General features: G+C 50.0%; 1 protein-coding gene across 25 annotated transcripts in view; it reads left to right on the forward strand.

Annotated features, from left to right (window-relative positions):
- NFASC (neurofascin) overlaps nucleotides 1-25,552 on the forward strand; it is an 81,912-nt gene extending 56,360 nt beyond the window's left edge. For 13 of the 25 annotated variants that reach the window (XM_088180457.1, XM_088180434.1, XM_088180436.1 and 10 more), the window contains 6 exons: nucleotides 1,658-1,921; nucleotides 4,509-4,625; nucleotides 6,063-6,218; nucleotides 12,152-12,283; nucleotides 13,680-13,749; nucleotides 19,946-25,552. In XM_088180457.1, coding sequence (XP_088036583.1) covers nucleotides 1,658-1,921; nucleotides 4,509-4,625; nucleotides 6,063-6,218; nucleotides 12,152-12,283; nucleotides 13,680-13,749; nucleotides 19,946-20,177 — 971 coding nt within the window. In that variant the 3' untranslated portion in view covers nucleotides 20,178-25,552. Of the gene's footprint in view, nucleotides 1-1,657; nucleotides 1,922-4,508; nucleotides 4,626-6,062; nucleotides 6,219-12,151; nucleotides 12,284-13,679; nucleotides 13,750-19,945 lie in introns of those variants that run through there. The other 12 variants (XM_088180449.1, XM_088180450.1, XM_088180453.1 and 9 more) reach the window with 5 other exon arrangements.
- Nucleotides 25,553-25,833: the final 281 nt, after the last annotated feature.

The following is a 25,833-nucleotide window of genomic DNA, read 5'->3' on the forward strand; positions in this document are numbered from 1 at the left end:
TCTGGGGGCATCCCTGAGGCTGGCCTGGAGTTTTGGGGGAACTGTGGCTGCTCTGGGGGCACCCCTGGGGCCGGGCTGGAATTTTTGAGTACCTGGGGGTGCTCTGGGGTCACCCCTGAGCTGGGCTGGTGCTTTCAGCTGTGCTCTAACTCTAATTTTGTGTCTTGGACCCAGCGAGCTCTCTCTGCCTTTGGATGCTGAGTTTCAGAGCTTGGGGATGGGCTGGGAGGGAAAGAAAAGCCTGGCTTGGTCCTGGGACTGGTTTTAAAGTGCTTCCCTTGAGCTGTTGTGGTTTGGGGGAGATGTTTATAAAATCTGGCTCCCTTCACCCATCAGAGGGATTTGGAATCCCGTGGCCCGCAGGAAAAATGACGATAAATATAATTTAACCTGAGCGTCCCGGGGTGAGTCCCCTCGGAGTCACCTTTGGTATTTGGAGCAGAATTCCGGCTGCGTTTTCTGCTGGAAGGTTCCAGGCCCAGCCAGAGCCCCCCTCCCTCCCCGTGGGACCCTCACCCCACTCAGGGTGGGTTAAAGGAAACATTTCCCCCTTTCCCTGGAGCTTTCCCGTTTTTCCTTGGAATCACAGCCCAAGTGAGACAATTAACAAACAAACCGCTCCCAATTATCCCCCTGGACTGCTCGAGGTGTTCCAAGGCCTCATTTAAATGGAAATCGGGAGGGGCAGCGCTGCCCAAGCTCCGTCCCTCCCTCCCCCCCAGTTAAATCCCCCTCGATGTCGAAGCTGCTCCTTCTCCAGGCTGGAAAAAGCTGGGAAGCCTCAGGCTGAGCTGACAGCTCAAAAAAATACTGGAGGTGTAGTCCAGGAGCAGCTGGATGAATGGAATTGAGGCTGGCCCGACAAATGGGATTAGTGCCTTTTCCTCGAGCTAAATCCCGTTTTCTGGGACAATGGGATGAGGACAAACCTGTGCCTCCCCTCAGCCGCGTTTTTCCAGGCTGTCCGTGCTGGTTTATCCCAGAGGGTGACGGGCAGGGAAAAGGCAGAGGACAAGTTCAGGTTTGGGTTTGGGATTGGGATCGAACTGGGGGAACCAGAGCAGCCCCAGCATCTCTCCAGCCTCTGGGATGGGCTCAGGGGGACAGGAAAACGGATCCAGCCTCATGTTCCCGGTGGGGGATTTGCTCCAGCCCCTGGGATCAGCCCAGGCCTTTTCTGGATGGGGATAGGGACAGGAAAAAGGATCCAGCCGTGCGTTCCCAGTGGGATTTGCTGCCGCAGCTCTCCTGGGATGGGCTCAGGACACCTTTGCATGGGGACAGGGGTAGGAAAAAGGGCTCAGCCTGGAATTCTCAGTGGGATTTGCTCCAGCCCCTGGGACGGGCTCAGGACACCTTTGCATGGGGCCAGGGGCAGGAAAAGGTGTCCAGCCGTGTGTTCCCATTGGGATTTGCTCATGGATGGGCTCAGGACACCTTTGCATGGGGCCAGGGGCAGGAAAAGGTGTCCAGCCGCGTGTTCCCATTGGGATTTGCTCATGGATGGGCTCAGGACACCTTTGCATGGGGCCAGGGGCAGGAAAATGTGTCCAGCCGCGTGTTCCCAGTGGGATTTGCTCCGTGCCGTGCCGCTGTGGGGAGGGCAGTGCCCAGAGGATGCCACCTCAGGTACGAAGCCGGTGTTTCCCTCTCCCAGAGGCAATTGAGCCGCCTCCAACCGCAGTGGAGGAAACCAGTCCTGAAACCACTCCTGAAACCACTCCTGAAACCACTCCTGAAACCAGTCCTACAACCAGTCCTACAACCAGTCCTACAACAGCCCCAACCACCACCGACACCACAACCACCACCACAACCACCACAAGCACCACAAGCACCACCAGCACCGCCGCCAGCACCGCCGCCAGCACCAGCGCCGCTGCCGAGAGGGCTCCGGCAGCCACCACCAGGCACGAGTTGGGTACTGAGCTTTCCTTTTCCTCTAACCCCTCTCTAACCCTTCCCCACCTCGATTCTTTGGGATATCGGGAAAAATCGGAGCCATCCCGCGCTGCCGGGGTGGAGATCTGGGTGTACGAGTGGGAATTTGGAGGGTTCTGTGTCACCCAGCCCTGCTGGGGGTGTGGTGATGCCGGACGAGGTTTGGGAAAAGCTGGAAAACTCCATAAAAATTCCGCCCCCCCCAAAGTGTTCTCTGGTGTTCAGAGCTGTTAAAAACGGGTTCTGCGGGAGATGTCAGCTCGGATTTAGCACCTCAGCTGTTCGCAAGGAGACCTGTCAGGATTTATCCGAGTGCTTGGGTTTATCCCGCTGCTCCCTGCGCTGCCGGAGCCCCCGGGAATGCCGGGGAAGGAAGGGTGGGAGTTCCAGCTCCATCCCTGTGCCGGGCGTTTCCCAGGTCAGGAGAAACTTCTTGGACCATCGGGAGAATCAAACTCTGCTCCGGCAGGGAAATCTTCCCTCCTGGATGTGGCTGAGGGATAAATCTGGAAGGATTTATCTGGCTCTGAAACACCAGGATAACGGAATGTTTGCGGTTTATAAATAATCAGGACTGTTCAAAAAAAAAAAATCGAGCAAAAAGGGAATGAAATCAGGTTTAAAAACGTGGATGGGGTTTGGAGCAGCCCGGGAGAGTGGAAATTGTGGATTTGGGGTGAATGAGGTGAGTTTGGGATCCCTTCCCACTCAAACCAGTCTGGGACGATTCCATGACTGAGATCAAAACCATTTCTCTGTATTTTTGCATAAAATCCGTTTAAAATGCTTTAAAACCACCAAAACGCTTCTGCAGGGGGGATCTGCCCCCACCTGACACCCCAGGGTTGGTGACGAAGCGACATCACCCCCGCACCCGTCATTAACCCGTGAGAAAACGCCGCTAATTAGAAACAGGGAATGAAGAGTGAGGCACAGAGCAGGGAAAGGGGACAAGGAGGAAACGAGGAACCTCCGGTGTCCCCACCCAGCCCAGGATGGGATTTAAGGGATTCCAGGTCACCCCACAGCGCCAGGTGCCCTAAAAAACCCCAAATCGGCTTTTTCCAAGGGGTTGTGGCGGTCGATCCCAGATTTTGTGACATCAAAACGTTGAAACCCCTCGAGGAAAAATGCCAATAAAACCCCAAGGTGTCACTTCTGTGCTGTCCCTTAAAATCCCACCAAAGCGTGGGATTGGCTCCCGCTTCTGTAGGAACAGGAATCATTCCCAAGCCACGTCGAGATCCCTTAACTTCAACCTCACACACGAGTGACCTCATTGTCCCAGCGGGGCCACAGCGAAGTGACAATTCCCTGCCACTCCCGGCGCTGGATCCGTGCTCGTCCATGCAGGAATTCCTGGACGAGGATTCCAACATTGGCCCACAACCTCAGGGATGTGGCCCTGGAAGAATTCCTGGATGAGCCAGGAATTCCAGGATTTAAATAAGGCCAAAAAAAATTCCCTAAAAATGTTTGGGAATCTTGGAAAGAATCGACCCAGCTTTAGGCTGAGGTTAATTCGTGCTTAGGCTGAGACCGAAGTGTTCACTCCAGGTTTTTGTAATGATTTTGTGAGGTTTTGGTGAGGTTTTTTGTAGGGATTTTGTGAGGATTTTGTAAGATTTCTGTGAGGTTTTTGTAGGGATTTTGTGAGGATTTTGTAAGATTTTTGTGAGGTTTTTGTAGGGATTTTTTGAGTTTTTTGTAAGGTGTTTGTAAGGTTTTTTAATGTTTTTATGAGGTTCTTATGATGCTCATGAGTTTTGATGAGGTTTTATAAAGTTTGTAAAGTCTTTTATAAGGATTTTGTGACGTTTTGTAAGGATTTTGTGTCTTTTTTGCAACGTGCTTGTAAGCTTTTAAAAAAGGTTTTTATGAGGTTTTATGATGCTTATCTGTTTCTATGAGGTTTTGTAAGGTTTTTGTACAGTTTTTTAACGTTGTTTTGAGGTTTTGTGAGGTTTTTGTCGGATTTTTGTCAGGATTTTATCAGGTTTTTTTTCAGGTTTTTGTCAGGTTTTGTAAGATTTTTATCAGGTTTTATAAGGTTTCTATCAGGTTATTGTAAGATTTTTGTCAGGTTTTGTCAGATTTTGTAAGGTTTTTATCAGGTTTTGTGAGGTTTTTGTCAGGTTTTTGTCAGGTTTTTGTCAGGATTTGTAAGGTTTTTTTTATCAGGTTTTTGTCAGGTTTTGTCAGGTTTTTATCAGCTTTTTGTCAGGTTTTTGTCAGGTTTTGGAAGTTTTTTAATCAGGTTTTTGTCAGGTTTTGTCAGGTTTTTATCAGGTTTTTGTAAGATTTTTTTGCCAGGTTTTGTAAGATTTTTTCTGGTTTTGCCAGGTTTTTGTCAGGTTTTTGTAAGGTTTTTTGCCAGTTTTTTTTCTCAGGTTTTGTAAGGTTTTTTGCCAGGTTTTTGTCAGGTTTTTGTAAGATTTTTACCAGGTTTTTCTCAGGTTTTGTCAGATTTTTTTTTGCCAGGTTTTTCTCAGGTTTTCCAAGATTTTGAGCTCTGAGCCGGGCCTAACCCCACTAAACACTAACTCGTGTTCTAACCTGTCCCCCAGCCGCCAATGGATCGTCCATATGGGACATCAGAGCCATGGCAAACAGTAACTGGGCAAACATCACCTGGAGCCACAATTTCTCGGCAGGAACTGACTTTGTGGTTAAGTATATCACCAGTAAGCATCAGATCGCGTGGGGACTCTACGGGGTGGCGCTGCCCTTAGAGATCCTGCCAGCTCCTGCCTTTCCCTTGGATTTAATTCCATGATTCCACGGCCAGCCGGGAAAAAAATGGGAGGGCAAAAACCTCGTGGCTGTGGTGCTTGGGGTGGATCAGGGGGGTGTTTCTGCAGGGGGGTTCCCTCTCCGTGCGCCGGGGTTTGATGATCTCTGGGAATGTCGAGTTGTGGTCGATGGAAAGAGGTGGGAAACACAGAGGGGAAATGAAATTGGAAGCTGGGATTCCTGAACCTGGAGTTGGCAGAATCCTCTAAGATCCCCAAACCTCCTCCTCGGTGTTTCTCGGCGTTGTGCGGCTCCGTCCTGGGCTGGAAGCGGAGCCGGGATCTCCGGGTTTGGTGCCGCTTTAGGGAGAGGATTTTGTGCTCTTGGTTGGTTTGGGGTTTCTGCAGGGCAGTGCCGGCTGCTGCTCATCCCTGAGTTTATTTCCCAACTCTTGCACTCGCTGCTGTGTCGGTCTGGAATCCCTGGAATTGTAATTCCCAGCAGGAAACCCGTCCTGGCCATCCCAGCTTCCCTTAGGAAATGACCTTGAATTGTCCTTGAAACGATTCCCTGTGCAAAACCAGTCTCTGAAATTCCCATATTTCAGGATGCATGATCTTTCCAGGCCCCAAATCCCAAATATCCCAGCTCCCAAACCACCCCTATTTTTCCCCAGTCACTGGGAAGCACAAGGAACAATCCCAGGTGCTGAATCCATGCAGCATCATCAATTCCTTGGGATTCCCTCCCCACGATCTGGCTGAGGGATGAAATCTTGGAAACTTCAGCCCTTCCTGGACAGCTGTGGTTGTCCATCCCGTTTTGGTGGCATTTGAAGGAACAAAATCTCAAAGTCACAATTCTCAGTGAGTAGTGAGCCCAGCACCTCCTTGTCCCCGGGGTAGTGACCCCAAACCAGCAGCTCCTTGGCTCAGGAAATGATCCCAAACCAGCAATTCCTTGTCCCCAGAGTCACATCATTCCCACTCAATCTCCAGGGATGTCACAGTGCCCTGCCTGCAGTATCACGACCCCAAATCAGCAGCTCCTGTCCCCAGAGTAATGACCCCAAACCAGCAGTTCCTTGGGTCGGTACCAACCCCAAACCAGCAGCTCCTGTCCCCAGAACAATGACCCCAAACCAGCAGCTCCTTGTCTTGGTACCAACCCCAAACCAGCAGTTCCTTGTCATAGGAAATGATCCCAAACCGGTAGCTCCTTTCCTCAGGAGATGACCCCAAACCAGCAGCTCCTTGGCTCGGTACCGACCCCAAACCAGCCTCTCCCTGCCCGTGTCATTCCGGGCCAGCCCCTGCCTGGGCCGCAGTGTCCCCGGTGTCCCCGTGGGGTGTCGGGGCAGGGTTTGATGTGCGGTTTCTGTTCCCCAGGTAACAAGACAGAGAAATCAATCCCCGTTAAGGCTCAGGGCCCGTCCTCGGTGCAGCTGGCGGATCTGACGCCGGGGATGATGTACAAGCTGTGGGTGTTCCCCATATGGTCCCACCCCAGCGAGCACTCGTACATTACCTTTACCACCAGCTCAGGTGAGACAGGCGTCGGCCGCGTGTCCCAGAGCGTCCCTGGCGTGTCCCCAGCGTGTCCCAGAGTGTCCCTGGCGTGTCCCCGGCGTGTCCCAGCCATTCCATGGTGCTTTGGCCATGGCTGCATGGAAATCCCTCATCCCATCGCCCTCTGCTCTCGGCATTCCTCAACCCAGGGGTTGCATGGAGGAGGAGAATCCCAGGAAGGGATGGGGATCCCTCAGGATGGGGATCCCATGTGGTGGGGATCTCTTTGGATGGGGATTCTTTAGGATAGGGATTTCCCTTGTGATGGGGATCCCTTGTAATGGGAATCCCTTTGGATGGGGATCCCTTTGGATGGGAACCCCTTTGAATGGGGATCCCTCAGGATGGGGATTCCTTGGAATGAAGGAAAGGGAGGGGAGCGCCTTCACGTTGTCACAGCCTCTGCTTGGGCGTTGGGACTCTGGGGGACAATGAGATGTCGCTGATGGGATGCAGGATTGGGAGCGGGGATGTGCAGTTGGCACAAGAGAATCCCTCAGGATTTCCATTCTCCTGGGATGTTTCCTCTGGCACTTTGTGTGGAGTTTTCCAGGCTTTGTATCCGTGTGGTTTCCACCTCTCCCTCGTTGTGGTTTCCCCCGTTTCCCACCCGGCTCCAGGCGCTCCCTCCTTTGTCCCAAGGGAATTTTGTACATTTGTAAAACTCCGCCGTTCCCTCCCTACAATTCCCACTAAATCCAAACATCCTTAAATCCCCTCGTATCCACCCAGGGCTTTTTCCACTGGGATCTGTGCACAGCTCCTGTCAATTCCACTCTGCTGGAATTCCACGGAGCAGGAAATGCTGGAGCAGCCTCCCTGAGCGTGTCGTAGGTAGAGTTGGGGATTTCCAAGGATTTAAAATGGTTTTGCTCGGCTCCAGGTGTCGGATGGGAAGCTCTGGCAATTTCTGGGCTCTGTCAGAAACGGCAAAAGGAAAATGGGAATCCCAGTGAGGGAGAACTGCAGGAATTGGGGAGCAGAGCTCCCCACACCGCCCTGCACACACCCAAAATTGTGAGAAAATCTGGAATATCACAGAGTAATTCCCTGGCAAGGGACAGATGGCGGCTGCTGACGTTCCATGGAATTAACATTGGAAAAACCTCTGCCACCATCGAGTCCCACCATTCCCTGGCACTGCCAAGGCCACCGTGTCCCCAGGTGCCACATCCAGGTGGTGGCTGGAGCGTCCAACCCTGCTGACAAACCCCCAGCTTTGTCCCCAAACTGCTCCAGAGTGAGTGAATCCACGGCACAGCAGCCCCTGGAATATCCTGATCCCCTTCGAGCTGATTTTACACCCGGACCCCTCCCAGCACAGCTCCAGCGTTTGTTAAATCCCCAATTTTGTTTCTGTTTCCGGATCTTTCCCTGAGTCCGAAATCTCCGTCAGCTCCCACCCTACCACAGGAGTTATCCCTATGGATAACGATTTTATCCCTCTGAATAATCATTTTATATATCCATAGCCATTTTATATTTATTAATATCCTTCTGGAAATCCGTTCCCAACCTGGACCCGCCTCTTTTCCTTCCTCCCCTGCTTTTCCCCCATTTTGGCATCCGTGGGGTGATGGAGGGGACAGCAAGGGACCGGGAATCATTAAAAAAAAAAAAAAAAAAAAAAAAAAAAAAAAAAAGGAAAAAAAGCACAACATCCTTGGCTGATTCCTGCTGGGAAGATTCTGCATATATTTTCCATAATTGAGAGTTTCCCACTGATATTTTCATGGAGAATAAGGGCTGGAGCCACCTTTATCCCCGGGATTGAGGCTGGTGCTGACCTGAGCCCTGTGGGATGCACGGAGCTGTCGCCTTCCCTGCAGGAATAAACGCTCCACATCCATTTCTCTCCTGGCTGGATGCTGCTGACACAAGTGCCAGACCCCCACTGATAATCCTGTGGCATCGGGAATGCTTTGGATAAAAGGGAATTGAGCATTTTTAGGGGTTTAGGTTTTCTTTTTTTTTTCCTTTTTTTTTTTTTTTACATCTTGTAAATCATTGTTCTAAAGGTTTCTTCAGGCTAGGGGCAGATAAATAAGAAATATTCCCCTGCAGGAGACCGGGTTCTGATTTTGCTCCTGATTAACTGGCAGCTCATTAAGCCCACAGAATTCCTCCCAGGAGCAAAGGGCACTTGGAAATGACAAAAATAACCGAGTAGAAGGAGGGCTGCAAAATTTGAAAGAAATAAATAAATGAGTTTCTCGACTTGTCCAGACACTGGGAATAGCGTCCAGGGAAGGGAATGGAGGTGGGGAAAGGTCTGGAGAATCCTGAGGGGAAGGGGCTCATCCTGGAGAAAAAGGAGATCAGAGGGAATTTCTGGCTCTGAAAAACTCCCTAAGAGGAGGGGACAGCCGGGGGGGATTTGGGATCTTTGGATCAGCAGGAATTTCCTCATGGAAAGGGCGGTCAGGCCTTGGAAGTGCCCAGGGAGGTTTGGAGTGCCCGTCCCTGGAGGTGGCACCTGGAGGTGGCACCGAGTGCCCAGGGTGGGGATCGGGCACAGCTCGGGCTCGATGATCCCACACGGATTTTCCAGCCTCAGGGATCCCGGGATTTTGGGAATAGAATCCCACAAGGCTGGAGCCAGAGGGAACTTTTCACACCCAAGAGAAAAACTCGGCGGAGCTGAGCTCTGCTCCTGGCACGTCAAGGCTGACTCTTAGCTATTAGCTAAATTTTCTGCCACGAAATTATCATTAATTATTTTTTTTAAAAAAAAAAAAAGCCTCTGCAGCTGCAATTCCAATCAGGACCTGTCAGATCCTGCAGCTGCTTTCCTGTTTTCCCTTGAGGTTGGCCTCACCTTCAAGCAAATCACAAAATCCCCTGGGAGAGCCACGGGCGTCAAACCTTCCTTCCTGACGGTTACTCCAAATCTTTACAGGGACTTTGATTTGCTCCTCAAGTGTTGCTTTTTTGGGAAGGATGGATTTATCCACATTTTTTGGGGAAGGATGGATTTATCCTCCTTTTTTTGGGGGGAAGGATGGATTTATCCCCCTTTTTTTGGGAAGGATGGATTTATCCACACTTTTTGCGGGGAAGGATGGATTTATCTCTCCTTTTTTGGGGAAGGATGGATTTATCCTTTTTTTTTTGGGAAGGATGGAATTACCACATTTTTTGGGAAGGATGGGAATTTCCCCCTTACCCACAGGCAGCTCCCCATCCTCCTGTGAGATTTCCTGGGAATCTGGGATTTAAAATGCTCCCTCCTTTCCAAACCCAGCTCCAACCCCCATCCCTCCTCTCAACCTTCTCTGGAATTTCACATTTTGAAGACCCCCTTGTTCCTCCCCGGAAAAATCCCATCCCATCCCATCACTGTTCACGGAATTTTTCCATCTCCAAACTTTCCAGCAAAGCTTCCTTCCCCTCCCCTTCCCGAGCATCCTCGAGAGCTCGGGCTGGGATAAGGAAATGTGGGATTTGGCAGAGTTGGAGCCAAAGGAAGCATCAGGCAGCTCCTTCCCCTCTCGGTGCTGCCCAAAATCCACAAAACATTCCGGGTTCAGGATCACTTCTTCACCGAACATCCTCCTCCGTGTCATTCTCTTCTTTAATCCCAATTTCCTCCCTGCAATTCCCTGCATTCCATCCCCAGGGCAGGACTTCTTCTCCTGGCTGCAATTCCAATGGAATAAGCACGGTTTGATCCCCGAAATTCCGTGGGTTGGGAATTTTTGCCAATCCAACCCTCTCTTCCAAGATCCTTTCTCTCCAAACACGTTAAGGGAGGGCTGCTCCCTCCTTTCTCTATCCATCTTTTTTCCCCTCCCGGATTTCCAGGATGCTCCCAGCTCTCTCCCCATTCCCAATCCCATCCCAACCACTCTGGTTCTCCCACATTCCCACCGGGAACGCCTCAGTTTTCCCTCAGCTGGGATAAATCCAGCTCCTCCGCCGTGCTGAAGGTTATTTTCTCCTCTGCCTCGCTGAATTCCAAGGAGAGGCTGGGAAAGGCAGCCTTGGAGCTATTTTTAGGCCGTGGATTTGTCTGTCTGACCGTGTGGGAGAGCTGAGAACTGGGAGTGGGGGAATGGCAGGGGAGGACACGGGAGCTGGAGGATGGGAACAGGCGTGGGATTAATCCCACAAACAGGCAGGAGCCTTGGGAAGGAGCTGGAAGCAGGAATTGGATCCAGGAGAAAAATCTTGGAGCGATCAGATCCCTCTACGCTCCCGTTCATCCCAGTTCATCCCAGTTCATCCCAGCTCATCCCAGTTCATCCCAGTTCAAGGCTGCCAATGAACTCTTAGGGCTCAGCAATTCCCTGATCCAGGTGCTGCCCCAAATCCCTGGACACCAGGGCTGGATTTGTGTCATTCCCGTTGTCATTCCCGGTGTCATTCCCGGTGTCATTCCAAGGTTTTCCCACTTTTTCCCAGGTCTTGGGGGGCTTCCACCAGGCCCCTCTCAGTCCCGAGACCCTCGGTGGCCACCAAAGGCAGCAGGAGCCACCACTGCCACCTCTGCAGGGACACCGGTTCATCCCAGTTCATCCCAGTTCATCCCGGTTCATCCCAGTTCAAGGCTTCCAATGAACCCTCAGAACTCAGCGATTCCCTGATCCACGGGTGCTGCCCAAAATCCCCGGGCAGCAGGACCTGGGAATGTTTCTCTCGGATCTTCCCACACCCAGGGCAGTTTTCAGATGCAGCAAATTCCATCAGATTCCTTCCCCAGCTTCCTTCGCCTTTATCTGCAATTCCCTTTTCCCAGATTTTCCTTTCTGTTGGGCCCCTTCGTTGTTTGTAGCTCCTGATAAAACGGATTTATTTTGTTTGCCACTATAAAAGGAAAAAACAAAACAAAACAAAACAAAACAAACAAAAAAAAATAAAAGGGCACCAAAATCCCACCAAAAACCACCAAAACCCCACCAAAAAATAGCCAAAACCACCAATAAAACACTAAAAAACCACAGAAAAAACAGCATCAAAAACCACCAAAGGCACCAAAAAATACTAAAAACACCAATAAAACACCAAAACAAACACAAACACTGTTAAAAACCGCCCCAAAACCCACCAAAAAACTCCACAAAAAAACCTCAAGGAAATACCGAGAAAACACCAAAAAAACCCCACAAGAACCCATCAAAAATTCCCCAGTAAAACCCCACAAAAACCCAACAAAAATCACCAATAACGCACCAAGAAAACACCAATAATGCAACAAAAAACGCCAAGAAACCACAAAAAATCACCAGGAAACCACAAAAACCCAAGCAATAAACCACCAAAAACCACAAATAAAACACCAAAAAAACCCCCCCCAAAATACATCAAAAAATCACCAAGAAACCACAAAAAAATCACCAATAAAGCACAAAAAAAATGCAATAAGCTACCACAAAATCATTAATAAAGCACCAAAAAACACCAAGAAACCACAAAAAAATCACCAAGAAACCACAAAAAATCACCAGGAAACCACAAAAACCGAAGCAATAAACCACCAGAAACCACCAATAAAACACCAACAAATCCCCCCAAAAACATTAGAAAATCACCGAGACACCACCAAAAAAATCACCAATAAAGCACAAAAAAATGCAATAAACCACCAAAATTCACCAAGAAAACACAAAAAACTGCAATAAACCACCAAAAAATCACCAATAACGCACAAAAAAACTGCAATAAACCACCAAAAAATCACCAATAAAGCACAAAAATAAATGCAATAAAGAACCAATAAAAACAAAAAAAAAACCCCAAAAACATCGAAGAAACACCAGAAAAAACACCAAGAAATCACCAAAACCCCACAAATCCCCGAGCTACGACCTCAACTAAAGAAAATTCCCCGACTTCCTCTTCCTCCATTCCCTCCGTGGTTTGCTGCGTTCCTCAGGAATATTTTCCCAATTTTCCCGATTTTCCCGCAGCCTACACCAAGAACCAGGTGGACATCGCCACTCAGGGCTGGTTCATCGGCCTCATGTGCGCCATCGCCCTCCTCGTCCTCATCCTCCTCATCGTCTGCTTCATCAAGAGGAGCCGCGGCGGAAAGTACCCGGGTGAGAATTCCCAAAATTCCAATTCCTGGGGATCGTCCAGTGGTGGGGAATATCCAGGTGAGAGTGGGAATGGGGAATCTCAAAATTTAAACAGGTCCAGGATCATCCGGTGATGGGGAATATCCAGGTGAGAGTGGGAATGGGCAATCCCAAAATTCAAATTCTTGGGGATCATCCAGTGGTGAGGAATATCCAGGAGGGAATTGGAATGGCCATGCCCAAAATTTAAGCAGGTCCAAGATCCTTGGGGATCATCCAGTCCTGGGGAATTTGCAGGTGAGAGTGGGAATGGGGAATCCCAAAATTCAAATTCTTGGGATTCCTGGGGATCATCCAGTGGTGAGAAATATCCAGGTGAGAGTGGGAATGGGAAATCCTAAAATTTAAATAAGTCCGGGAATCTTGGGGATCATCCAGTGGTGGGGAATATCCAGGAGGGAATTGGAATGGCCATTCCCAAAATTTAAACAGGTCCAGGATCATCCAGTGGTGGGGAATATCCAGGTGAGAGTGGGAATGGGCAATCCCAAAATTCAAATTCTTGGGGATCATCCAGTGGTGAGGAATATCCAAGTGAGAGTGGGAATAAGGAATCTCAAAATTTAAATAAGGTCCAGGATCATCCAGTGGTGGGGAATATCCAGGAGGGAATTGGAATGGCCATTCCCAAAATTTAAACAGGTCCAAATAATCCAGTGGTGGGGAATATCCAGGTGAGAGTAGGAATGGGGAATCTCAATAGTTAAATAGGTCTGGGAATCTTGGGGATCATCCAATCCTGGGGAATATCCAGGTGAGAGTGGGAATGGGAAATCCCAAAATTTAAATAGGTCCGGGAATCTTGAGGACCATCCAGTCCTGGGGAATATCCTGGGGAATATCTTTGCAAGTCTTTTGTAACCCCTTTGTAAACCCTTTGTAAACCTCTTTGCAATTCCTTTGCAAACCTTCTCTAAACCCCTTTGTAAATCTTTCAAAACCCTTTCCCAACCCCTTGTAACCCCTTTGCAAACTCTTTGGAACCCTTTAGCAACCCTTTGTAACTCCCTTTTAAACCCCATTGCAACCCCATTGCAACCCCATTGCAACCCCTTTGTAACCTCTTTTAGACTCCTTTGCAACCCCATTGCAACCCCATTGCAACCCCTTTGAAAACTCTTTGCAACTCTTTAGCAACCCTTTGCAACCCCTTTGTAAACCCCTTTTTAAACCTCTTTGCAACCCCATTGCAACCCCCTTGTAACCCCTTTGTAACCCCCTTGTAACCCTCCCCAAGCTCTCCCCGGTGCAGTTTTTCCCCCTCAGGGACACCCCAGGGCCCTTCCCCATCCCCTCCCCGTTCCCAAGCCCTCCCAGTCCTCACTGGTTTAACTGGGAGGGCTCTGCTCCTTCGCAGTGCGGGACAACAAGGACGAGCACCTCAATCCCGAGGACAAGAACGTGGAGGACGGATCCTTCGACTACAGGTAGGACACCATGGAATGCCCGAGCCCCTCCCCCATCGGCCCCTCCCCCACCATCACAGCCCCCTCCCCCACCCCGTGGTGCCACAAATCCCCCGGAACCGTCCCTGTCCCCCCCCCCCCCCCCCTTTTTTTTTTTTCCCTCCTCCTGCCGCCTTCCCGCTGTAATTCCCGAAGGAAACGGCTCCTAAAACGCTGCCGGAGCTTGTGGGGTTCCTCTTCCTTTTCCTGGAATTCTGGAATCGGCGACCTTGGGCAGCTCCCAGCAGGTGTAAACCAACCTTAATGGAACTTCTGGTGCATAAAATCCCAAAATGAACCCCAAAACCCCAAACTCTGCACGGCCTGAGGGGATTTCTGGAGTATCCTAAAGGAGAAATGCCCCAAGTTCTGTTGGAACAGTCTGGGCGGAGTTGGGATTCTGGGATCAGCTCCCAGCAGGAGCAGGGTGACCCTAATGGAATTCTTAACACATAAAACTCCCCCAAAATCACCCCAAAACCTCAAACTTTGTATTTCTGAAGCGTCCTAAAGGAGGATCCGTGGGAGAAGTGCCCAAAATTCTGTTGGGATCAGTCTGGGCAGAGTTGGAATTTTGGGATCAGCTCCCTGGAACAGCTCCCACCAGGAGCAGAGCAACCTTAACGGAACTTCTAACACAAAAAAAAAAAAAAATCCCAAAAAATCACCCCCAAACCCCAAACGTTGTAGCAGCCTGAGGGTTTTTCTCAGTCTCACCCCACAGCCTTTGTCCCTCCCACAAAGAAATATCCATGGGAGGAATTCCCAAAATTCTGTTGGGATCGGCCCTGGAAGCAGGAAAGGGGAAGGATTTGGGGTCTGCCCGCGCTCCAGCCCCACACAATCCCAGCAGAACCCCCCGTGAGGGCTCCGGCAGGGATTCAGCTGGAACCTCTCCCACTTCCCCGGCTCCATCCCGCTCTTTGCACGCAAATGTCACCCTTCAAGAGCAGCAGAGCCTTTTTCCCTCCAGGAAAAACTCCTGGGATGTGTCAGAAAGGGACAGGAGCTTCCCAAGCATTCCCAGCTCTCTGAGATTTCCCTGGAGCGGGTGCAGGGCTCACCCAGCAGCTGAGGGGATTTGGGAAATTTTATTAAAGAATTCAAATTCCTTTTCCCACCTGAGCTGGAGGTGAAACCCAGAGGGAATTTTTCCTCCTCATTTAAACCGGGGGTTCATTCAATCCTGAGTCATTCCCAGCACAGGGAGAATTGGTTTGGGATTCAGGAAGGGATGGAATAAAAACGGATTCTGCCAGAGGATTTAGGGGAAACAAAATGAATCAGAAACAGAAACGGAACGCCAGCAGGGATCACATTTATTTTGTCAGAAACTCCATTTCAGAGGGATTTTTTTTATTCCATAGGAATAAAAGTGCCCCAGACTCCCCAAAAACCCCATGGAATACAAACACATCCCAGCAGGATGTTGTAGGGAAAGGCTGGAATTCCTTAATATCCTAAACAACAGGACCGGGGCCAACACCTTCCTCCCCTCCCTGCTGCCCAGCGCTTCCAGGGGTGGCCAAAAATTCCACCTGGGAATTTTTGGGATGCTCCCTTCGGATTCCACGCTGGGACAGGGAAAACAGCAGAGGAGGAACGAGCCCAGCCCGGTCCTGCTGCAGGTTTTGGGGTCAGATCCCTCCATTCCCAAGGCAGGATTTTTTGGGGCACTCCTGGCACGGGGATGATCCATAACCAGGACACAGCCCGGCCCCAAATAATGATTCCAGTCGGGATAGGGAGCCTCGTGCTTCCCAGATTTATGGGGTGGTTTATGGGAAGCCTGAATGCCCCATTCCCACAGGGATTCCCACAGGGATTCCCACAGGGATCCCCCCAGGCCGAGCTTCTGGCAGCACTCATGGATTTCCTGGCTCTGCTTCTCCGGAGCCTTTCCTGGCCCCATCCACCATTCCCGAGGCAAATCCACGGCCAGGCACCCCCTGCCTCGCTCCAAAGGGAATCCAAGCTCTTGGAATGGCTTTTTTTGGGAAAAAAATTCCCTGGCGCCATCCAAGGGGGTGTTTCCTTCCAGGCAAGGGGAAGGATTGGGGTGAATCCTTCATCCTTGTGACTTTCATGGACAACCTCCTTCCCAAAATTTCCAGGGGAAAGGCAGAAGTCAGTGGAAGGGCAACAAAACTCTGGGATGGAGTCTGCGGAGTTTTACGGACTAAATAAAGGAGGAATGCAATAAGAACAACCAAAAAAAAAAAAAAAGCCAATAAACCCACAAACTTTGCCCCTCCTCCTGAGGAACGCCAGGATTCCCGGGAGAATTCCAGGAGCTTTCCCTCTGGGAGGCAGCAGGGAGGGAAGGGGAAGCCGGAGACTTTGGCTGATGGAGCTCGGGGCTGATTGCGGGGCCGGGCTCCGGGAGGGGCAGAATTTAGGATTTCAGGGAAGAGCAGGAATGGAGCCCATCCCGGCTGCCGTGCCCTCCTCCCCGCGGCATGGCTGCTGTGCCCTCGTCACCCTCACGTCCCCAGCGCCCCGTGCATGCCACTCTCCGAGCTCCTCACCCCGACATCCCGTCGCATCTCTCCGCTCCCATCCCGGGATAACGGCATTCCCGAGCAGGGAAGCTCCTTCCCGAGCCAGGACCGTTATCCGTGGACCACGTTCCGTGCCGGTGCCGCTGCCTCATTATACCAAATGTTCCTGGAAACTCCCCGTGCCAGGAAGGGGGAGCCGAGCGGATTTAGGGTCCGGATTCCCAGTCGGGATATCCGGGATGACGGCACAGGTGACACAGGTAGCGCCAGGAGGGGACACCTCAGCAGGCAGCGAGAGGGGAGGACGCAGAACTGTCCCAGGAGCCTCGTGAGGGAGGAAAACTCTGGAAAAGCTCGGGGAAGGTGTAGGTTTATCCATAGGGACATCCCAAGGAATCGCACAGGGCGCCGGGGTGAGCCCAGCCACCCTTGTCCTGTCACCGCTGTCCCCTGGACGCCACCCCCAGCCCTTCTTGCGCTGCCCTTTCCATGCTGGGATGGCTCCTGGGGACACCCGAGGAGGCTGATCCCGCCTGGAACGCTTCTCCCGGCTCCATTTGGTATAACGAGGCGATGATCCCCGGTTTTTTTAATTTTTTTTTTTTTTTTTTTTTTTTGGTCGTAGCACCGCCCCTGTGAATGCAGAACCTCCTCATTTCTCTCTCTGATCAGGCTCTTTCTGCTTCTCTCTGTTTTATTCCCATTCCTCCTCCTCCTTTTCACCTGGTCTATCCACATGGACCGTGAAGGTCTCTTGAAAGGTAGGACCTCGTGCTGCCAGAAGTCCGGCACATTCCGCTTTTTTTTTTTTCTTTCTTTCTTTTTTTTTGGGAATTTTATTTTCCTTCCTTCCTTCCTTGCTCCCGTTGATTTCTTCACGGCCAAAACTTCCCCGTCCCCTTTCCCACGTCCCTGCCTAACACATTAAACAAGATCCCTCTAATTCCCGCTGCCATCGGGGCTTCTGGAGAGTCAGATCCTGCTTGGAATTGCTCTGTGGGCTGGGTGTACCCCCCAAAATCCAGCCAGGCCCTCCCCAGCTCCAGCTGCTGATCCCTCCTGGTGGAGCAGGATTGAACTTGGGAATGCATGTGGGGTTTTTTTCAAGGAAAAAAAAATCGCGGATTTTCAAGGGAAAACGGTGGTTTTTTTTCAAGGAAAAAAAATTTGTTTTCCAAGAAAAAGTCCATCCCAGGGGATGGGGACAAGGGACGTGAGCCAAAACCGCTGGATCCTGACCAATCCACCCGCTCTTAGTCCTGAAAATCCTTCCTCTGGCTCCAGCCTCCCCCTCTTCCCGATGATTTATGGGATTCAGGAGAGCATTTCCCAAGTGATTCCCACCTGGGCACTCGGGTTCCCGGAGCAGAAATCCATTTTTAACAGGGTTAGATCCCATCAGGAGCTGATGGAAAACCGCTGCTCCCTCCTAATGCACTAACGGGATAAAGGGCCCTGGAGAGAGGTAAAACCTGCGGGAATTCTCCGGGAATGAATTCCCAGCGGGAATTTGGTGCCACAAACTCCCCTGTTAATGATCCGGCTCCGGATTCGGCTTGAGCTGCACCCCCCAAAATTTTGGGAAGGGGCGCTGGGAATTGAGGATCCGCGTTTTGCCTCTCTCCACTCGGCGTTTTTTGAGGCTTTCTCACCAATCCCGCTTCCAACACTGAATTATTCCTCCTTTTCCTCCCCCCTCTCCCAAAAAAAAAGCCGCTTCCAGAGCTAACCAATTAATGTTTTGTTGTGATGCCAAATTAACAGAATATTGGGGTTGTGTTATCACTGAATTCCCGAAGCGTTGATCCAAGGAAAGCCGCGGTGGGATCCTGAATTCCCGTCCAATTCCAGGGAGCTGATGAATCCCATGGAGCAAAGGAAAATTAATCCCATGCAGCAAAGGAAAATTAATGCCTTGCCCTGCTCAAGAGCCCAAGCAAAAAGCAAAAAAAAAAATTTTTTTTTAATCCCAAAATTGTCACCAATTTTAAGGAAAATAAAGGAATGGAGTGGAGCGAGCCTGGCAAATCCCAAGCTAAAAACAACTACTGGGAAAATTCAGGAATGGAGGTGGGAGGACAAATATTTCAGGGATTTCTTCAGGAACATGAGAGAATTTTCATCAACTAAGGAATGGTTGATATAAAAATTAATTTTTATATCAATTTAGAGGAATCCACTCTCATCCTTCCCAAAATATCTCAATTTATGGGATTACCAATCCCTGCTCTCCAGGGAAAAAAGCAGCTTTTTCTTGGTTAGATTTCGGTTTAAAGGAATTCTTTACAGTGATTTTTTTCCCTTTTTAGTCAAACTCTTTATTTTTTAGTGACTTGGCTTTCAGTGAAAAGAAGAAAAACCCAAACTGAGCAAGAAAAAATGCCCAGAAATAAACTGGGAATGGTAAATTCCCAGGAGTTTTGGAAGCTGTACAAAATTTGGCATCCTAAAAGTGTCCCCTCACGATGCTCCCCGTTGTGGCTTTTTTCAAGGAAAAACCGAGGTTTCAGAGGAAAAAAAAAGCATTTTTTCAAGGAAAAAAACTCAATTTTCCAAGAAACAATTTTTTTTTCAAGGAGAATTGTGTTTTTCACGGAAAAACTGCATTTTTTTTCCAGGAAAAGCCGTGTTTTCCAAGAAAAAAAAAAAAAAAAAGCGTTTTTTTCCAAGGAAAAATTGTTTCCTCAAGGAAATCTGGGAACAAACCTCTAAACCAGGTTACCAAGGAGAGCTAAAACACTGAGAGAGAAAATCCGAGCCATGCCAAGGGAAGAATATTCCTGATGTCCATCCAGCCCCAATGACCCGAGCTTTGGGTGGAGTATTGAGGTTAAGAAATCGAGGTTAAAAACCTGAGATTTAGAAATACTGAGAGTGAGAAGCTGGAATTAATGAATGGGGGTTAAACAAAAAAAAAAAAGAGATTTAGAAATTGAGAGTAAAAACTTGAGAGTGAGAAATTAAAGAAACTGAGAGTAAGGATTTGGGAGTAAGAAGTCGAGGTTAAGAAATTGAGGTTAAGAAATTAAAGAAACTGAGAGTAAGGATTTGAGAGCAGGAACTTGAGAGTGAGAAATTAAAGAAACTGAGAATAAGGATTTGGGAATAAGAAATCGAGGTTAAGAAATTAAAGAATTTGAGAGTAAGAAATTAAAGAAACTGAGAGTAAGGATTTGGGAGTAAGAAGTCGAGGTTAAGAAACTGAGGTTAAGAAATTAAAGAATTTGAGAGTAAGAATTAGAGAGTAAGGACTTGAGGTTGAGAAATTGAGGTTTAGAAATTGAGATTCAGAAATTGAAATTTAGAAACTGAGGTTTAGAAGCTGAGATTTAGAAACTGAGATTTAGAAACTGAGATTTAGAAATTGAGATTTGAGGGATTGAGGCAAAGGAACCGAGACGAGGAAATTGAGGTTTGAGAAGTTTGAGGTGAGGAAACCGAGGTTAAGAAATTTGATTTCCCAGCTGAAAAAAAAATGACAAAATCGGGTGTTCAGAGATCCCACCCACCCTTCACCTCCCACCCCCTCCACCCACAGCCGGACCAGCCCCCGTTTACTGAGGGCTCTTCCGAGCCGCGCTCCCGCTGCCGATCGATTTCGCATTTCCATCCCTCGGGGAAAAGTTTCCAGCCCCGTTTCTCAACCCTTGCCGTGTCTGTCTGTCTTCTGCTGCCAGCGATGAAGACAACAAACCTCTTCCCAACAGCCAGACCTCGCTGGACGGGACGATAAAGCAGCAGGAGAGCGACGACAGCTTGGTGGACTACGGAGAAGGGGGCGAGGGCCAGTTCAACGAGGACGGCTCCTTCATCGGCCAGTACACGGTCAAGAAGGACAAAGAGGAGACCGAGGGCAACGAGAGCTCCGAGGCCACGTCCCCCGTCAATGCCATTTATTCTTTGGCATAGCAAAAAAAAAAAAAGAAAAAAAAGAAAAAAAAAAAGGAATAAACACCCACAGCCCGAAGGGTTCGGAGCGGCCGGGGGTTCCGCCGGCAGCCGCCGCCACCGCTGCCTCCGACAGGAAAGGGAATCAAGCGAGGACTTTAAAAAAAAAAAAAAAAATAGAGAAAAAAAATTAAAATAGTAAAAAAAAAATGAAAAAAAAAAAAAAAAAGAAAAAAAAAAAAAAAAAAAAAGAAAAAATTCCAAGCAACGAGGCAGCCCAGGCGGCCGCCGATGCCATTTATCCTTAGCAAAGAGCCAACGGCAAAGGGCGCGTGGGGCGGGAGCCGGAGCGGGAATCAGCGGCTGGAGGGGAGGAAATGCTCGAGCTGCTCCTCACTTTTGGGGCTGCTCCCCCATTTTGGGGTTGCTCTCCAGTTTTGGGGCTGCTCCTCAGTTTTAGGGCTGCTTCCCAGTTTTGGGGCTGCTCCTCATTTTGGGGTTGCTTCCCCGTTTTGGGGTTGTCCCCAGTTTTGGGGTTGCTTCCCCGTTTTGGGGTTGTCCCCAGTTTTGGGGTGCCTCAGTGCCAGTCCGGAGGGGCCCCGTGTTGGGCTCGGCTCCCCGAGGCTTTTTTTTTTTTCGTTTGTTCTTTTAGGAGGGAGCTCCAACTTTTTGGGTTTAATTTATTCCAGGAAGGTTCTAGATCAGAGGGGAGGGGGGGAAAGAAATCAAAGAATTTTGGGGAGAGAAGAGGGGTGAGAGGGGCCTGGGCAGAGCAAAGGCACGGAAGGAGGAAAGGGGTGGATTTGGGGGGTGAAAACACCGGATTATTGAGCCGTCCATCCTCACGGCAGCACCTTGCCCATAACCTCTCCCAAACTAACCCTCCTTCCTGAAAAAAAAACCTATGCAGGGAAGAGCAGGTCCCCAGGACCTCCCTCAGCACCGGGATTTGTCCTTGCTGAGGCTGGGAAAACCCACAGGGAGCTCATCCCCCTTTCCCACCGAGCTCCGGAGCACCCCGGGAAGAGAAGAGGTTGTGGAGGAACTTTTGGGATTCGTGGAAGGACAGGGAGGAGCCTCTCCCCTGCCAGGCCCGGCGTAACAGCGCTGCAGAAAAAAAAAACAAAAAACTTTTTTTGAGTTTAAATTTGCTTCGTAGGGATTTTGGGATGGGAGCCGCCCTCCACCCCACGCCTGCTTTCTTTTCAAGGCAACTCCATAAATCCAATGTAGCAAAGGGGGCCTGGAAGCAGGAGTGGGATCAGAATGGGATGAGGAGACCGCAATGATTAATGAAAAAAATAATCCAAGCGAGCTGGTGAGGATGGAAAAAAATAAACCCTGAAGGATTCGGGGCCGCTCCACGAGGAAGGAACACCAGACTGGAATCCACACCTCGGCAGGCACCGGGATGAGCCGGACGGACGCTGTTTTTCCCACTAAACCCCCTCGTCCTTTCTGACAGTGGCCTTTCCCCCCCCTCCAGCACTCAGCCAAGCCACCGTGGGACCCCCAATCCCACCTGGAGACTCCCAGGATTTCAGCGACCCCCTCCCCTGAGCGCTCCCTCACATGCCTTACACAGCTTGGGACTTGCCGGGGAGTCTCTCCAAGGATGCTCTTCCCACTCCGCTTCCGCGCCCCCGACGGCCTCGGATCCTCCCGAGCAGTAGGAATGGGATCTCTGGGAGCGTTCCCAGCTCTCCCAGCACGGATCAGGGTAGAAGGCAGGGATTCCTAAAGGACTGCGTCCCGTGAATCCTCCCACTTCCTGCACTTTTGAAACCAAAGGTACCTTCGAGGAGAGATCGGGTTTCTTTCGGAAAAGACGGATTTTCGGATGGATTTTCCTTCTGGTCCTTTTTTTCTTTTTTTTTCTTTTTTTTTTTTTTTTTTTTTTTTTAATTTTTCTGAGGAGGATGGAGGGGGCTTTGTTTTTGGATGGGATGCAACGGGATTTGTGCAGTTATTTCTGCTCTGGAGACACGTCGGTGACAGGGACACTCCCACTGCTATGGATTGTGGAGAGGGACTTTGCCACATCCCGATGGATCCCGGGAAGAGCCCGGACCGGGCCGACAGGAGAGATGGATGCAAATTAATCCAATGCAAATGCCTTCCTTAAAATAATAATTATCATTTATCTTGGTCGTCTTCTCTGATAGGTCAAACGTGGGGTGAAGATGGAGCTCGTGGGGTTGGATTTGGTGACCTTAAAAGGTCCCTTCCCACCCAAATTGTTCCATGGAACCAACGGCAAAGGAATTCCAGGGTTTAGGTCGGGGTCAAGAGGCACAGCCCCCTCTCGGAGCTGGGGGAGCTGTCCCAGGGATGTCCCTTGTCCGTCACCTCCTGCCAGGACCCTCCAGCCGTGTCCCCTGGCAGGGACAGCCCCGTTGTGACCCTCGGTGTGGACACAGCCACGCCCCGATCCCGTTCCTGCCTCCCATCCCGCTCGGGACATGGATCCCGGAATTCCATCCAGCTTTTAGGGAAACACCCCCAGGCCAAAGGTGACACCGCCCCTGGGACAGGGACAATCCCATTCCCAAAGGTGATGGATGGGGACAATCCCATTCCCAAAGGTGACACCACCCCTGGGATGGGGACAATCCCATTCCCAACTCCCAGCTGAGTTTGGGCAACTCCCTGCCCAAGTTCCACTGGGAATGAGAACAAATCCATCCTTTGGATCTGGGATCTTCCCAGCACTCCCAGTCCTCGCTGCTGCCAGGGACCACAAACCCCTCCAAACCTGCGGGAATGGGGCCAGGATTGTGGGAAGCAGATCCATGTTGGACATTCCTGATGTGCCATTCCCATTAAAACCAGGATTCCTGAACCACCTCATCCCCGAGGAAATCCCTCGGCATCCCATTGGAAAAGGAGGAATGGGAGCTGGACTCTGCCCAACCTTATCCTAAATTTCCTCATAAAATTCCCAGTCCTACCCCCAGGTTACTTTGAGTAATGAGCAGAGGGAGGAGATGCAGAGCTGGACAAACAACTCGGTGTAAGTTACTCACAGCCCTGTCTCAGCTCGGTATATACTCAGTATTTTTAAGCTTTAGCAAAAACTCTGACATTTCTTCTAAATTCCCTCCCGCTGGAGTTTTGGAGCCCAGAGAAAATTCAGGTTAAAAACTCACCCTGAGCTTCTCACCTTTTACTGCTTTGAGTGAAGCTCAAGGTTTGCATGGGGAGAAAAGCCCTGACCCCAAACCTTCCACAGGGTGACCCCACAGATCCCAAAAACCCAGACGGGGCTGGGATGAACCCACACCATGTCCTGGGAGCATCCCTGGAGCAGGAGATGGATGGATGGAGAATCCACACGAGGATTTGAGGTGCTGAGGGATCCCGATCCTGATCCCATTCCCGGGAGCTGCTCCATCCCCTCCCCCGAGGGGACATCCCGGTCACCTCCTGTCCTGATTCCTGTGGTGACCCCCGGGGTCAGCAGGGAATGTTCCCATTCCCATCACAGGGACCCCTCTGGGGCAGGGAACTCTTCCAGTTCTCCAGAGGAAAGAATCCTTTCTTCAGCAAGGCTTCAAATTAGGAGCCAACTTCTCACTCATCAACAAAAAGGGAAGAGCCAGACCCAAAACTCCAATACCAGATCCCAAATTCCACAGCCAGACGCCAAATTCCAGCATCAGACCCCCAATTCCAGTACCAGACACCAAATTCCACAGCCAGACGCCAAATTCTAGCACCAGACCCCCAAATTCCAGCACCAGACCCCAATTCCAGCACCAGACCCCAATTCCAGCACCAGACCCCCAAATTCCAGCACCAGACCCCAATTCCAGCACCGGACCCCCAATTCCAGCACTCTCAGGAGCCGAGCTCAACCCCAAATGTGTAATTTGTCCTGTTCCTACAACATTCCGAGCCAACTCCACATCCATGTCCTGGAGACGACTCCAGGCTCCCTCTCAGCTCCAGGGACCTCCCAGCCCCGGGACAGCTGATGGGAACACCGGGAATTCGGGATACGAGGACACCGCTGGGCTGCCCCGATCTCCCTGAGGTGACAAAACCAGCGGGAAAAGCTGGAATTTCACTCCAAACCCCGAAATCCCGCTTGGAGAAACCCAAGGGCACACCCGGGACACGCTGTCCCTGCTGCCAGCGTTGCCTTCCTGGAGGTGACAGATCCCAAATCCGGGAGTCACCGACGATCCAGCAGGAGGGAGAAGGGAGGAGCTGGGCAGTGTCACCCAGGGCCACCTCAGCGCTCGCTCCGGCCGTGCCACCAACTTTTCCTGGCGCATCCCAACGCCACCACCCACCCTGGCACATCCCAAACCCTCTCGTGGTCCCAGCAGAGCTGCGAGTGCCACCCGCGACGTCACCTCCTCGGCCCAGGCTTTCCTTGTACCTGCAGCCACCAAGATTTCAGCTGAGCAATAAAAAAAACAACAACAAAAAAACCTTATTAAGGAAAAAAAAATAACAAAACACCTTATTAAGGGAAAAAAAAACAAACCCAACTTTATTAAGGGAAAAAATAAAAACCTTATTAAGGGGAAAAAAAAAAAAAAAAGACAAAAAAAAAGACACCTCCTACTTCTTGCACTAAAAGCTGATTTATTAACGAGAATAACGAAGCTTTTCTGGTCCTCACAACGCCACCCACGGCATCAGTAGCGCCCCTCGCCTGTGTCTCCGTGTCCTCGCATCGGGCGTGGGGCTTTGGTTGTTCAACATTGTCTAAACCCTGTCTCAGCCCCCCAAAATCCCGTGTCAGCCCCCCAAAATCCCATGCCAAACCCCGAAATTCGTGTCAAACCGCGGAGTTCTATGTCAGACCCCCGAAATTCCGTGTCAAACCCCAGAATTGTGTGTCAAACCTCCTAAGTTCTGTGTCAAACCCTCAAATTCTGCGTCAAAGCTCCCAAATTCTGTCAGACTCACAAATTCCATGTCAAACCCCCCAAAATCCTGTCAGACCCCAAAACTTCCATGTCAACCCCTCAGAATTCCGTGTCAAATCCAAAAATCCCGTGTCAACCCCCCAAAATTCCATGTCTACCACCCAAAATTCCATGTCAACCCCGCAAAATTCTGTCGACATCCCAAAATTCCTTGTCAGAACCCCAGAATTCTGTGTCCACCCCTCCAAATCCCTTGTCAACCCCAAAATCTCATCTCAGATCCTCAAAATCTCATGTCAGACCCCCAAAATTCCGTATCAGACCCCCAGGCCAGAGTCTTCCCTCCAAAATATAATTTAAATGTCGGTTCCTCCCTCTCACATCCGACAGAAAGCACCAGGACTGTTTTGTTTTCATTTAATTTGTAAATATTTCACGGTCTGTCCGTCCTCTCTGTCCAACCGGCTGGTCTCAAGTATCCTGTGTGTTTATTTGCCTTTTTTTTTTTTTTTTTTTAAGCAAAAAAAAATAAATAAATAAACAAAGAAGAAGAAAAAAAGCACCACCTTTGTGTTAACCCCACCTGTTCCAGTGAGAAATGTAAAGCTGAGGCTGTAAAAATTCAGTTTCCAGCGAGATTTATGGACTAGAAGAGGAAAAAAAAAAAAGGTTGAATTGAAGATTGAAGGACTTTTAAACCAACTGCATGAGAGATGAGAGAAGGCCAAACTACTCAGATATCTTTTTTTTTTTTTTGAATCACTGTAAAAAAAAAAGAAAAGACTGGATTTTTT

This window comes from Sturnus vulgaris, chromosome 29, assembly GCF_052056855.1.
Source record: "Sturnus vulgaris isolate bStuVul1 chromosome 29, bStuVul1.hap1, whole genome shotgun sequence".
Classification (NCBI taxonomy): domain Eukaryota; kingdom Metazoa; phylum Chordata; class Aves; order Passeriformes; family Sturnidae; genus Sturnus; species Sturnus vulgaris.